The sequence below is a fragment of the Saccopteryx bilineata genome, chromosome X, assembly GCF_036850765.1.
Source record: "Saccopteryx bilineata isolate mSacBil1 chromosome X, mSacBil1_pri_phased_curated, whole genome shotgun sequence".
NCBI classification, from domain to species: Eukaryota; Metazoa; Chordata; class Mammalia; order Chiroptera; family Emballonuridae; genus Saccopteryx; species Saccopteryx bilineata.
Window position 1 is genome coordinate 86,003,318 of NC_089502.1, and position 13,353 is coordinate 86,016,670.

The 13,353-nt window shown below is 43.2% G+C and overlaps 1 protein-coding gene and 1 long non-coding RNA gene across 18 annotated transcripts in view; one reads left to right on the forward strand and one right to left on the reverse strand.

Annotated features, from left to right (window-relative positions):
• LOC136316867 (uncharacterized) overlaps window positions 1-7,336 on the reverse strand; it is a 278,566-nt gene extending 271,230 nt beyond the window's left edge. Inside the window, exons 1-2 of one of the 2 annotated variants that reach the window (XR_010727812.1) lie at window positions 7,256-7,326; window positions 6,766-6,839 (exon numbers count right to left, since the gene is read on the reverse strand). This is a non-coding gene — a long non-coding RNA (uncharacterized lncRNA). Of the gene's footprint in view, window positions 1-6,765; window positions 6,840-7,255 lie in introns of both variants that reach the window. The other variant, XR_010727813.1, reaches the window with a different exon arrangement.
• A 94-nt stretch (window positions 7,337-7,430) lies between these two features.
• Window positions 7,431-13,353, forward strand: part of FMR1 (fragile X messenger ribonucleoprotein 1) — a 61,007-nt gene continuing 55,084 nt past the window's right edge. For 8 of the 16 annotated variants that reach the window (XM_066248814.1, XM_066248805.1, XM_066248810.1 and 5 more), the window contains exon 1: window positions 7,431-7,742. In XM_066248814.1, coding sequence (XP_066104911.1) covers window positions 7,692-7,742 — 51 coding nt within the window. In that variant the 5' untranslated portion in view covers window positions 7,431-7,691. The remainder of the gene's footprint in view (window positions 7,743-13,353) is intronic. The other 8 variants (XM_066248813.1, XM_066248817.1, XM_066248802.1 and 5 more) reach the window with 1 other exon arrangement.

The following is a 13,353-nucleotide window of genomic DNA, read 5'->3' on the forward strand; positions in this document are numbered from 1 at the left end:
GCCTCCTGATTCTCAAATTTACTTCCTCACTTCACTTACTCCACAATATTCCACTAAGGAGAAAACTATCCACTCCTCTCTCCCACAAAAGGAGGAATGGTTTCTCAAGGAGTAAACTCCTCCTTCTGCAATCCCAAACTGAGACCATTTTACAGTCCATACATGAGTCTTTCCACGTAAGCTATCTATCAACCTCTTCTAATCTACATCTCCTCCTTCCTCACGGGCAACAATATTTCTGCCACCCTTAAACGCATAACCTCGTCCTGTCATATCTCTACCTCTTGCACTTCACAGGGAGGAATACACCCCAAATCTTTCCCTGCCCACCAGGCTCGGGTACAACTACCAGCCCAAAATTGGCAAACAGACTTTACACATATGCCTAAATATAAGGGACTGAAATACCTCCTCACCATAGTAGATACCTTTTCAGGATGGATTGAGGCATTCCCCACAAAACGGGAAGATGCTGGCACTGTTGCCACCATCCTAACTGAACACATTATTCCCTGATTTAGTCTCCCTTCTGCACTCCAATCTGACAATGGCCCTGCCTTCATTTCTCACATCACCCAATCTCTCTCATCCTACCTAGGACTCAAATGGCAGTTACACATTCCATACCATCCTCAGTCCTCAGGGAAGGTTGAACCAGCAAACCAGGTCCTCAAAAATCATCTCACAAAACTCATCCTAGAACTACACCTACCTTGGCCCCAGCTTCTTCCCTTAGTCCTCATGAGAATTCGAGATATGCCCAGGAAACCCTTAAATTTAAGCCCCTTTGAAATTATGTACGGTAAGCCCTTTGTTCTGGACTCCAGTCCCCTTGCACCCTTGGATCCCGCCATGGGGTCTTACTTTTCTGCTCTGGCCCACATGCGAGCCAACCTACATGCAGAGGTCAACAAGCTGCTACTCCAACCTTTTCCAACAACTAAGACACATTTTTCCCTTCTACCCAGAGACCAGGTATACAAGAAGACCCGAGGAAAGACACCTCTCCAAACAGTTTGGATGGGACCCCACACAGTCATCCTGAGTACTCCAACAACTGTAAAAATAGAAGGAGATACCCATTGGACTCACCTCTCTCATATCAAACCCTATATCAGCAAACCTTCTAAATCCTATCTTTCAACTCCTACAGGTCCCCTAACCCTAAAGCTCTCCCATATCCCTGAAGAACTAGGAGAATGAATAACATTCACCTCCTAATGCTTCTTAGTCTTTCTACCCCTCACATAGTAAGGGGACAAGATCGCTGGGTCTTCTTGGCTGAAGAAGAGCCTACAAACAGACATGAAACATTTCTTTTAGCTCAAGCTAACTGCCCTCTCCAAGGCTGCCAGGAAAGAATATCTTTAACTTTACCATGGAAGAACTTTCACACACACACCCTACACAACCCTCATTATCTCTGCATTCTTGATCTCCAAACTAAACCCAGTTGTAAAGATAAGTGCACTGATGGTCAGTTCTTTAAAGATTGTCTCTCTCTTCAGTTGACTGCCTCTGCTAATCCTTGGATCTTTGATATCTGGGATCTCTGGGATAATAAGTGGGTAAAGCCATATTTAATATATCTCTATTTGTCAAACTTTGGTCTTCCAGACAGAAAACTCAAAATATATTGAAAATGGGTAAGGGAAAAAAAAACCCTCCAAGGTTCTCGAAGAATTAACCAATTCTGTCCTTACCTATGAAGATCAACTTAAAAATCAAGCATCTAATTCCTACTCTCAACCTTTTTCATGGGTAGGACTCATCAAGCAGGGCATCCAAGTTCTAAACCTCATTTCTGTATATAACATTTCTCACTGCTTTCTCTGTGCCTTCCTTAATAAGCCTCCCATCACTGCAGTTCCTTTACCTGATCCACTCAACATTACCAAAAATCCAGACCCTTTTTCTCTTTCTGGAGTTCCTCTCTTCCAAGAAGACCCCACCTCAACCCTCTCAGTTTGCTACACCAATCGGCCTACCCCATTATGCAATAAGACTATCCCAATCAAAACTTCTCTAACCAGCCCTAATGGAACTCATCTCTGGTGCAATGGAACCATTCTAAAAACCTTAAACACCTCTTCCCCCCTCCCTTGTGTCCCGGTAATAGTTGCGCCACAACTAACCTATTATGGAGAGGAAGAATTTTCAAACCAGCTGAGAACAAGCAGGAAAAAATGGGCTGCCTTCCTCCTGGTCCTCCTTGGCCTTACCCTTGCCACCTCTATAACGGCTATAGGGATAGGCGGGGCTGGCTTAGGCCGTAGTATATGGACTACTAACCAACTAAAGGCAGACCTAGAACAGGCCCTTGATAATTCAGCCACCTCTCTAGCCTCTCTCCAAAGACAACTGACCTCCCTAGCTCAAGTGGCCCTACAAAATCGAAGGGCTTTAGATCTACTAACAGCCAAGAAAGGCGGTACTTGTCTCTTTTTACAGGAACAGTGTTGCTATTATATTAACGAGCCTGGCCGGATCGAGGAAAATATCATCTCTCTCTGAAAACTTCAGGAACGAATCCGCAGTGGTCAGGCTGGTACCGGCCCCTACTCCGAACAATGGTGGAAAAACCCCTTGTTCTCCACACTAGCACCAATTATAGGACCAATCCTAATTCTGTGCCTAATTTTAATACTTGCCCCTTCTTTATCAAGTTCCTACAGGCTCGGATGAAAGAAATCTCTAGGATTACCTATAATCAAATGCTCCTACACTCCTATTCCCCAATACCCCAAGAAGAACTTCACGAAGGAAATATCAAATAGGGATGAAAGCAGGAAGAAACCACCCCTCAGCCAGAGAAGTTCCCTCCTGAATGTTCTCCAAACCCTCTTCCTTTTTAACCACACATATTCAATCCTCCTAAAAAACTTACACCAACAAGTTTCTTGTCTCTTAAAATCTCCACATGTCCTCCCACTCAAGGGGAACCAGACCAACACGTCTCATGAGACTCACCCAGGAGACCATGTATCACCATGTCACTCTGTCCACTTGGCACTCGCAGCAAGCAATTCACAATTATTACCTCACAAGGTTTTTCTACTTCCTCACTCAAGTGTTCGAGGACATCTCCTGGTTCAGACCTCACAGCACGGAAATTGACGATCTTCTTAACTGGATGGGGGACTTGGCTTGGCAAGGTTCCCTTCTTGAGTTCTCTCCAGAAGAAGCAATAATTTTCCAATTTTTTCTCCTCTTTCTCATCACCCCTTACCATATATCAGGGGTCCCCAAACTTTTTACACAGGGGGCCAGTTCACTGTCCCTCAGACCACTGGAGGGCCGGACTATAAAAAAGACTATGAACAAATCCCTATGCACACTGCACATATCTTATTTTAAAGTAAAAAAACAAAACGGGAACAAATATAACATTTAAAATAAAGAACAAGTAAATTTAAATCAACAAACTGACCAGTATTTCAATAGGAACCATGCTCCTCTCACTGACCACCAATGAAAGAGGTGCCCCTTCCGGAAGTGCGGTGGGGGCCGGATAAATGGCCTCAGGGGGCCACATGTGGCCCGCGGGCCGTAGTTTGGGGACCCCTGCCATATATTATAAAATTAATAACTGCCTTTCTTTTATATGTAACCACAGAGTTGAGAAATGATAGATATGTGTATTCCAAACTGCCCTCTTGATGTTTCGCTTATCTGTCAGACCTCACCCTTACTGGACTATCACCCCTGAGACAGAGGAATTCCAAAAAGCTGACAAGCTGCCCCAAGGAGGGGCTCCGGACATACCAGGGCTTTTGATTCAACACCCACATGCTCAAAACTTTTCTTGACCCCATATAATTTGTCCCCCTAGCTTGCACTGGTGCACTTCTCCCGGAGGAGTGCCCCAGCAGGTCTTTCTCCTCTAATAAAGCCTGCACATCCGGTCATCGAGTGCCGTCTCATTCTTACATCGATGAAGCAAAGGGTATGAATAAAGTTCTGTAAGAGCACAAAACAAATTCTTGCAAAAGTTCATAAAGACATTCAAAAAGGTTTTTACCACAGTGTGACGTCAGGGAGTTGGCATAACTCCCCAACTACACCCATCAGCAGTAGTTAGAAGCAAAAAAAACAGGTATACATATAGCAATGTGGATTAGCTCAGGAAGGAAGTGTTGAGTGCAAACATAGGGAAACAGATTTACAACCCAATACCATATCTGTAAATGTAAAAAGCATACACAAAACACTGAATGTCTTAAATCATCAAGGATCTATATCAAATATTGCAGCTGGCATGTGGAAAAAGAATGAGTTGGATAAGAGAAATTTGAGGAAAATAATTTTAACAATATAAAATAATATAAATAAGAGAGGGGCTTTGCAGGCACTGATGATAACAATATACTGAAAATTGAAGAGCAAAGTTAACTCTCTGCACCTGAGGTAAAATAACTGATAGAAACTCAGTTGACATCCCTAAGAAAGAGGGTATTTCTAGGGGTCAGGAAGGATGTGGAGAGACATGAAGGCATGATAGTACCTCAAAGATTCAGGGAACAGGAACTGATTTAATGCAGCTTCTGGTCGTTTTGAAGAGCTGATAATAACTGAAAGCCCTGAGTAAAGTGAACAATACCCTACATGTGGAAAGTATTATCATTCTCATTGATCTGTCCCCTCCTACACCACTGGGGTTAAAGATCATGCTGTGCTCCCATACAAACTATGATAAGATTTTCTTTCAACCCTACTGAGGTCTTTGCATTTTGTGACTACTCTAGAAACCCTAGTAGTACAATGAGTCATTCCTGTTTACACATCCTTGAGGAATGTGACCCTTATCCATTGCTTTTTCCTCTGGCTAGGAATGGTGTAGAAAGAGAACTGGAAGCCCAAAGATTCCTCTCATTCTGGGGAACCTGACTGTAAAGCCAGTAGCCATGGCCATCATCACAGCCGCCTTGCCCATGCAGGTTCGCATTGGATTTGGACAGTCGGTAAAGAAACAACGGAGCCAAAAACTGGTGGGTCATTATCTTTAATCCTAGCTTGCACCGGCGGGCAAGTAAAAACACACACTGGGCTCCAAAACTCACTCACATTCAGTGCTCACAAAGCTACTCACTTATCCGAGTTTCATAGAATCAAAGGTTTCTAGCTCACCAGACTTATTCACCTCTGTTCCCTATCTCCTTCCTTCTCCCTGCACAAACTCTGCACAAACTGGCTTCTCACTCAACACTCCTCCATCTTGGCTGCTTCTCCTGGCCTCCACGTGGCCTTTCTCTGCTCTGCTCTCTAATAATAATCTCAGGAACCACGAGAGCAAGCTCCCATTCTGCCCCCATTTTATACTGTAGAAATCCAAACCTTTAATCCAATATACAAAATAGGGAAGTCTTTAATACAAAGTCACTTATCTGGGGCATGATGGGATTGCACCACCCCACATCAAAGAGGGTGGGAAAGGCTTAGTCCTAAAACCAAGCCCCAGGCTACAAGGATCCTGCCTTCCCACAGCGACACACATTAATATCACCTGGGCGATGGGCCTCCACGTGGGCAGCGTCATCTTTAACAAAGTGAGCATAATATATTTTATCTGCCCAACACTGACTCAGACAATTCAGCTTGCCTCCACCAACTCAGTGCTGCCAGTGAACTCGCACTGGTCATATTCCAGGTGGAGTCGTTTTCCAGCTCTGGCCACCCCTCCTCCACCCCAGACTGGGTCCTGTCCCACTATCACAGCTGTACCTAACCTTCATAGCTCTTATCACAGTTGCAACTCCACATTAATTTTTCTGATCATTTGACTTATTTCCATCTAGGCCTCTGGGGTCCAAGATCAATGCTGACAATCTTTATTCTTCATCCAGGTTTCATTAACACTAAGCACAATGCCAGGCGTATGGCAGAAGCTCAATAAACTTCTCAGTTGGTGTTGGAAAAACACCTGTGTTAAGCTTGCTCACTTGCACTTTGTATCATTAGTGCATGAGTGTGGGGCACAGCCACGTGTATATAGCTTATGTAAGGCTACCCGTGCTTGCTCTAAAGGCGAATCGTTTGCCCTCCACTGTGAGGGGCTGTTTTGCTGTTCGTTAGCATGCTGCCAAAAGAAGCAGTTTTCCCCTGCCTGTTTGCTCATCTGCTGTCACAAGACTCTATTAAACAGGAATGGCCCAAAGCTTTCTGGCTACGCAATTCCTCTACTGTCTGCCCGAATCCAGTATGAACCTTCCTGGCCTCAGCCACTGGCATTACAGTTGAATACAACCTTCCAAAAGAAACCTAGATTAAGGTCGATTTGATCATACTGCAGAAGTAGGAATGAGAAAATTGGGGTTTGCTCTTCTGCAGATAATGGGGGAGAACTACAAGAAAACAGGTGCATGGATGCCTATCAAAGGGTCTCTTGACTACTATACATGTGCCCACACCACTATTTGGTACAGGGTGAGCATAAGTGAAATAGCAGGAAAATAAACTGTAAATTAACAAATGTTTAACACATTCTTTACTTGGTTGCTGTATATCAAGTAAAACTATGAAACTAAATCCAAGGAAAGGAAGTATGTGAGTCTGTGCTGGGTCTCTGGGAGGCCTAACATTTCTAGAGGCTCAGGCACAATTCAATGCCCCTCAGAGGACACAGGATGTATCCACAGGACATCTCAAAATGCCTTGGGGAGGGGGGCGGCATTATTCTCACCTTCTACCTGTAAGGGTCATACAAGCCTAGGTCAGTATGGTTGCCACTGTTACTAATTCAAATTCTTCTTCAATAGAATTCTTCACCTTTTTCTTGCCTGACCCCAGAAGTGGATTAAGGTCTGTTGAGGCACCCCAGCACACAAGAAAACATTGGGCCCCTTTTAAAAAGAGAGAGACAGGGAAAATAAAAACACATGTTAAGCATATTTTTAAATAAATAAAAAATATTATGTACTATTAATGTTAAATTTGCACATATGAAACCAAACTTGGTGTCATTAGAAAAATGTATAAATTTGGGGTTTTGCTGGGCCCTTCAGAAGTCGGGGCCCAGGGCCACGCCCAGGGCGCCCACCCGTAAATCTGGCTCTGTCTGACCCCCACTTCACCTCCACCTCAATCCGGCTCTGCCCCACTTAAAAAACAACCTCCAAACCAACCTAGCCAGAACTATAAGTAAATGCATTTGATCACTGTGGCAGGCCCTTTCTCAAGCCTCCATTTACTTTCTATAGAATGGGCACTCTAGCCTTCGCCAGGGGACTCCAGGCGGTCTGAACACCGCCATCAGTACCTGTCGCAGCATTTCCCGCCTTCTCGCATTCCTCTGGGGCCACGCACCCCAAGCCCGCGCGCCTATCCTGAGGCCCGGCCCTCCCACCCTAGCAGATTCCCAGCAGCGCGCATGCGCGCGCTCCAGGGCCTTCACGAATGTTGAGGGCGGGTCTGGGGGCCTGTGGGGGGGGCGGTGTCTGTCACGTGATGCGAGTTCACTGTTTACACGCGGAACAGCTAGAGCGTTTGGCCTCAGTCAGGCGTTCCGCTCCGTTTCGGTTTCACTTCCGGTGAGGGGCAGCGTTAGAGCTGGCTCTGTGCCGACGGAGCAGGCGGCGCCGGGGCTTGGGGGCGTGTGGTAGCGCGGCGGCTGTGGTGGTGGCGGCTGGGCCTTGAGTGCCCGCAGCCCACCTTTCCGGGACGCGCTCCCGGGTGCCAACAGAGCTGTCGAGAAGATGGAGGAGCTGGTTGTGGAAGTGCGGAGCTCCAATGGCGCTTTCTACCAGGTACTTATTGGCAGGCCCCATCTTCGCTCTTCTTTCTCTCCCTTTCCATGTCGGCCTCAGCGGGACGCAGGCCTAGGGCTCTCTTCCCTAGCGCTGTCCCCTGGGGTCTAGGGCGCGCTAAGCGGAATGTTGTTTGAGAGGAAGGCCCGGGCTTGGGGCCTGTTGGAAGCCCCTGGAGCCCAGCTTCCTCTTCTACTAGGAGGCCCTGGCGCCTGCTGGAATTAGAAGTGGGCAAGGAGAGAGGGTGCCTTTTCAAGGGCCTGCCAGGGAGAGCTGGAGATGGGCAAGGGCCTGTGACGGGTAGCAGATCCCTGCTGGGTGGGCCGGTATCTGCGTAAAGTGACTGCAGCGTCTTATTTGTATTTTCTTAAATATCCTCCCGGTGGGATTCGGGCCTGACGTGTGGGGAGTCCTGAGGAGCAGAGGGCTCTTCTGCCGAACCGCCTGCAGCCTTGCAAAGAGGGTTTAAGATCTTTGGCTTCTTTTTCGGTCCAGCATGGGGACTTCGGAGAGCTCCGCTGTTCTGGGCATGGTATGTGAAGAAAGAGTAAGAAGCTGTAGTCAGTACCCTAAGTCACAATGGCAACTGATTTCTACAGGCTTCTCTTTGGAGATTTCAGGAGAGATTTTAGATCCAAAACTTTCAGGAAGACACTGACATATCCGAGTCATGCATTAAACAACTTAATAATCTTGAATATTCACGGCCCCTCTCCCTCATTATAAATGAGGGGAAGTTCTGGAATGAAGATAGTTCAGCGTCTAAAAACATTAGCAACTCTGCTAGTTAAAAAACAATGTTTTAATCCCCCAAAAAACCTACATATGTGCCTTGAAACTTAAGGAAATTAACTGAATGTTATTACTAGAGAATTTTTAAAAGTGAATGAAAATAATTGTTTTGGGCTCCCAAGTACTTAACTGTCTGCTCTTAATGTGTAGTGTTGCAGTGGACTGTATTGTTGAGGTTTTAAATAGGCATGATGGTTTCACTGTATTTTCTTTTTTAAGTTACTCCACTACAAGTCAATTAATATCTTACATTTTCAAAAAGAACATTAAAAATATTTTGTTGTATCTGAAGTGTGTCTGTGATATGTACTAACTCTAGATCGAGGAATCTATAAATTCTCATTTCCTCTTCAGTATCCCTCTACAACTAATATCTCAACTACAGTCTTGGCAATAGGTGTGTGTGGCGGGAAGCATGGAAATTAGCTGTTGCCATTGCCCAACATGATTCTTAAATTTATTATAGAAAAACTTAAATGTTTCAAATGCGACTGGTTTGGCTGAAGGAAAATAAACAATTGACTTAACTATATATGTATTTACCAATCTTATGGAGATATTTGGAGTTCAATATATTTTATAAGTGATTAAAGTATATATATATATATATATATAAAATATATTTCTATATTTTTAGCAAAGAGACAAAACCTTTTGCTATAAAAGGAGGAAGAAACAACCCAGCATTTATGTTCTTAGAGTCTCACCAATACAAATTTATTTCCATTGACTGCAGTCAAAATTTTGGTTGCATTTACTTCAGTGATCCATAATTTCTGCTAGTTTGTGTAAAATTGTTCTGGTTCCAAGACTGATAGTTTTACTTACTAGATTTGTGGTGCTAAGTATTAATATGAGCAGGGACTAATACTAAGGTATTAGCTTAAATCAGATGCCACTCTTATTGTTTTGTAGTGGAGTATGCTTGCTATAGAGGGCAAGTAAGTAGCACATCCTAGTCTTAAAGAATTGATTTAGCCCTGGCCGGTTGGCTCAGTGGTAGAGCGTCGGCTTGGCGTGCAGAAGTCCTGGGTTCGATTCCCGGCCAGGGCACACAGGAGAAGCGCCCATCTGCCATCTGCTTCTCCACCCCTCCCCCTCTCCTTCCTCTCTGTCTCTCTCTTCCCCTCCCGCAGCCGAGGCTCCATTGGAGCAAAGATGGCCGGGTGGCTGGGGATGGCTCCTTGGCCTCTGCCCCAGGCGCTAGAGTGGCTCTGGTTGCAACAGAGCGACGCCCCCTGGTGGGTGTGCCGGGTGGATCCCGGTCGGGCACATGCCGGAGTCCCTCTGACTGTCTCTCCCCGTTTCCAGCTTCAGAAAATTAAAAAAAAAAAAAAAAAAGAATTGATTTATCGTTCTCTCCCAGCAACCTATGGTTTGTTCCCATGATTTTGCTTGCAAATTGGTTGGAATATAAAAGATGTCCTCTATCTTGGCTATCAATCCGGTTTTTGTTTTTTTAACAAAATTGCTTAATATGAACATGAATAATAAGAATGGGTTGTCCAGAAGTTTCCTGGGGGAAAATGTGAAACTTGAACAAATGTGTGTAAATAAATTGCTGTTATAGTTATTTAATTATGTTTATTTTAAAGAAAATTTCAAATGGTCTGTATTGGTGGAAAAATAGTTTCTATAATGAAATAGGTTTAAACTTTACAGGACTCATTTCTGTTAGTTACAGAAGTAAAGCAAATTAAATTAAGTTGCTTGTTCAGTGGGATTGACAGAAAAGGTGGGAAATAAAGACTAATAAAAATGAACTATTGCCCTGGCCGGGTAGCTCAGTTGGTTAGAGCACCATCCCAAAGCACAGAGGTTGCCAATTCAATCCCCAGTCAGGGCACATACAGGAACAGATCAATGTTCCTGTCTCGCTCTCCCATCCTCTCTCTCTAAAATCAATAAAATAAACAGTAAAAAATGAACTATTGTGAATAAATACTACATTTATGAGAAAAAAGACCTGGTTCATCAAATTGATAGAAAAGTCTTTAAAAACTAAACAACTAAAATGACTTCAGTATAATTGAATTCAGACTTTGATTTGCTTAACAGAACCACCATATTATAAGGAACAGTTCTCCATCTTCTGAGCACATGACAACCTTGCAATACAAATTGGATAGAGTATATGCTGGGGATATTTGAATTATTTTTTCTAAAACAATAACTCAAGCTCAGGATGCAGAATTAACTGAACCATGAATCCTAAACCTTAAAATTTTAACAGCTCATTTCTATTTTTCCCTCTGGTGTTTATTCTTAAAAACCTAAAAGTTAGATCTATTAATTGTCAAAGTTACTACTCTTACATTTAGGTATTTCTTTGACTTAGAAAAAGTCACGTGTACAATTTATAGAGCCATATGTTATTTAAGACATTAAGACACTTGATTTATACCTCACAAAATCTTTACAAAGCAGTTCCTAAATAAATAACATTGAAGTAAGGTCTTTATTTTAGCAGCATCTGCCTAAAATAGTGTAGTGGGGGTTTTGCTGTTGTGGTTGTTTTGGGGGTTTTGACTGAGTTATGTATTAAGAATGTCCCAAAAACATTCCAGTATGTCCCAAAACTATTATGTCCCAAGAGTCCTAGGTTTTGTATACTAATATAAAAATCACTAAAGATGGCTAAGTCATACATTGGAAATGTAAGATACAATACTGTTTTGTATTCTGAAAATATACTGACTGATATGTAATGTGTAAATATAATAAACTACATTATTATTATTAGATTATATTTTAATATATTTTATGTTTTTAAGTTTGATACCTGAGGATAGAGTTTAATTGGTGAGCAGTAATATGGTGCAAGCAGCCAAGTATGACAAAACCTGCAATCAAGGGAAATTTTTTAATGAACACAGAAGTGGTCCAACATGTATCAGCTGCAAAGCCTATGAGAAATCACTATTTTACTAAACTTGCAGAAGGCACTGTTCACGTTTCCACTAAAGTCTCTAGAAATAACTTTTCACGCAGGTATACTTTGAGGAATGAATCATTCAGGTAACTACATTTTTTTCTTCCCAGAGTCTAAATAAACTTTTTAGTGTTTAGTATCTTTGTAGAAGCATTATTTTCCAACTTCATACTTAAACATTCTGAAAACCTCCAATAATTAATTAAACACAAAATTCAGTGATATAATAATTGAGTTTCTGATTCCTGCCCACTATTGGATTATGCTTCCTGAGATGATTACAGTGACAATTATGGTAACTGTTAACAGGAACTGAAGGCTTTCTAGTTGCCAGGCACTGTTCTAGGCACTTTCCCTCTGTTAATTTGTTTAATCCTTTCTCACAATCTGAGATACTATTATTATTCCCATTTTGTAGATAAAGACATAGATATGCAAGCAGATTAGGTAAGTGACTTAACTACTGTGTCAGAGCTATTAACGTTAATGTAGGCAGGTAGCTAGCTATTAATGGGAAAAAAGAGCAAAGGGAATTGGACATTATAGTTGTTAAAACTTGGAAAGCCTGCTTCAACAAGAAGTTGCAACATTTCTTTTTTTCCCCCCTTTATTTTTTTTATTTTATTTATTTTTTTAATAATTTTATTTTTTTAATGGGGTGACATCAATAAATCAGGATACATATATTCAAAGATAACATGTCCAGGTTATTTTGTCATTCAATTATGTTGCATACCCATCACCCAAAGTCAGATTGTCCTCTGTCACCTTCTATCTAGTTTTCTTTGTGCCCCTCCCCCACCCCCTTTCCCTCTCCCTCTCCCCCCTCCCCCTGTAACCACCACACTCTTATCAATGTCTCTTAGTCTGACTTTTATGTCCCACCTACGTATGGAATAATGCAGTTCCTGTTTTTTTTTTGATTTACTTATTTCACTTTGTATAATGTTATCAAGATCCCACCATTTTGCTGTAAATGATCCGATGTCATCATTTCTTATAGCCGAGTAGTATTCCATAGTGTATATGTGCCACATCTTCTTTATCCAGTCTTCTGTTGAGGGGCTTTTTGGTTGTTTCCATGTCCTGGCCACTGTGAACAATGCTGCAATAAACATGGGGCTGCATGTGTCTTTACGTATCAATGTTTCTGAGTTTTGGGGGTATATACCCAGTAGAGGGAATGCTGAGTCATAAGGTAGTTCTATTTTCAGTGTTGTTTTTTTTCTTTTTTTTTTGTATTTTTCTGAAGCTGGAAACGGGGAGAGACAGTCAGAGAGATTCCCGCATGCGCCCGACCGGGATCCACCTGGCACGCCCACCAGGGGCGATGCTCTGCTCACCAGGGGGCGATGCTCTGCCCCTCGGGGGCGTCGCTCTGCTGCCACCAGAGCCACTGTAGCGCCTGGGGCAGAGGCCAAGGAGCCATCCCCAGCGCCCGGTCCATCTTTGCTCCAATGGAGCCTTGGCTGCGGGAGGGGAAGAGAGAGACAGAGAGGAAGGAGGGGGGGGTGGAGAAGCAAATGGGTGCCTCTCCTTTGTGCCCTGGCCGGGAATCGAACCCGGGTCCCCCGCACGCCAGGCCGACGCTCTACCGCTGAGCCAACCGGCCAGGGCCTATTTTCAGTTTTTTGAGGAACCACCATACTTTCTTCCATAATGGTTGTACTACTTTACATTCCCACTAACAGTGTATGAGGGTTCCTTTTTCTCCACAGCCTCTCCAACATTTGCTATTACCTGTCTTGTTAATAATAAGAAGCTGAAACATTTCATTTAGCTTAATTTGCTAGAAGGCTAAAGTATTCATAGTCTCAATTGCACATTTCTGAAATCCATTGTGCCCTCAGAGTCCATTGTGCCTCAGCCCTCCAGACTCAGGTTTGG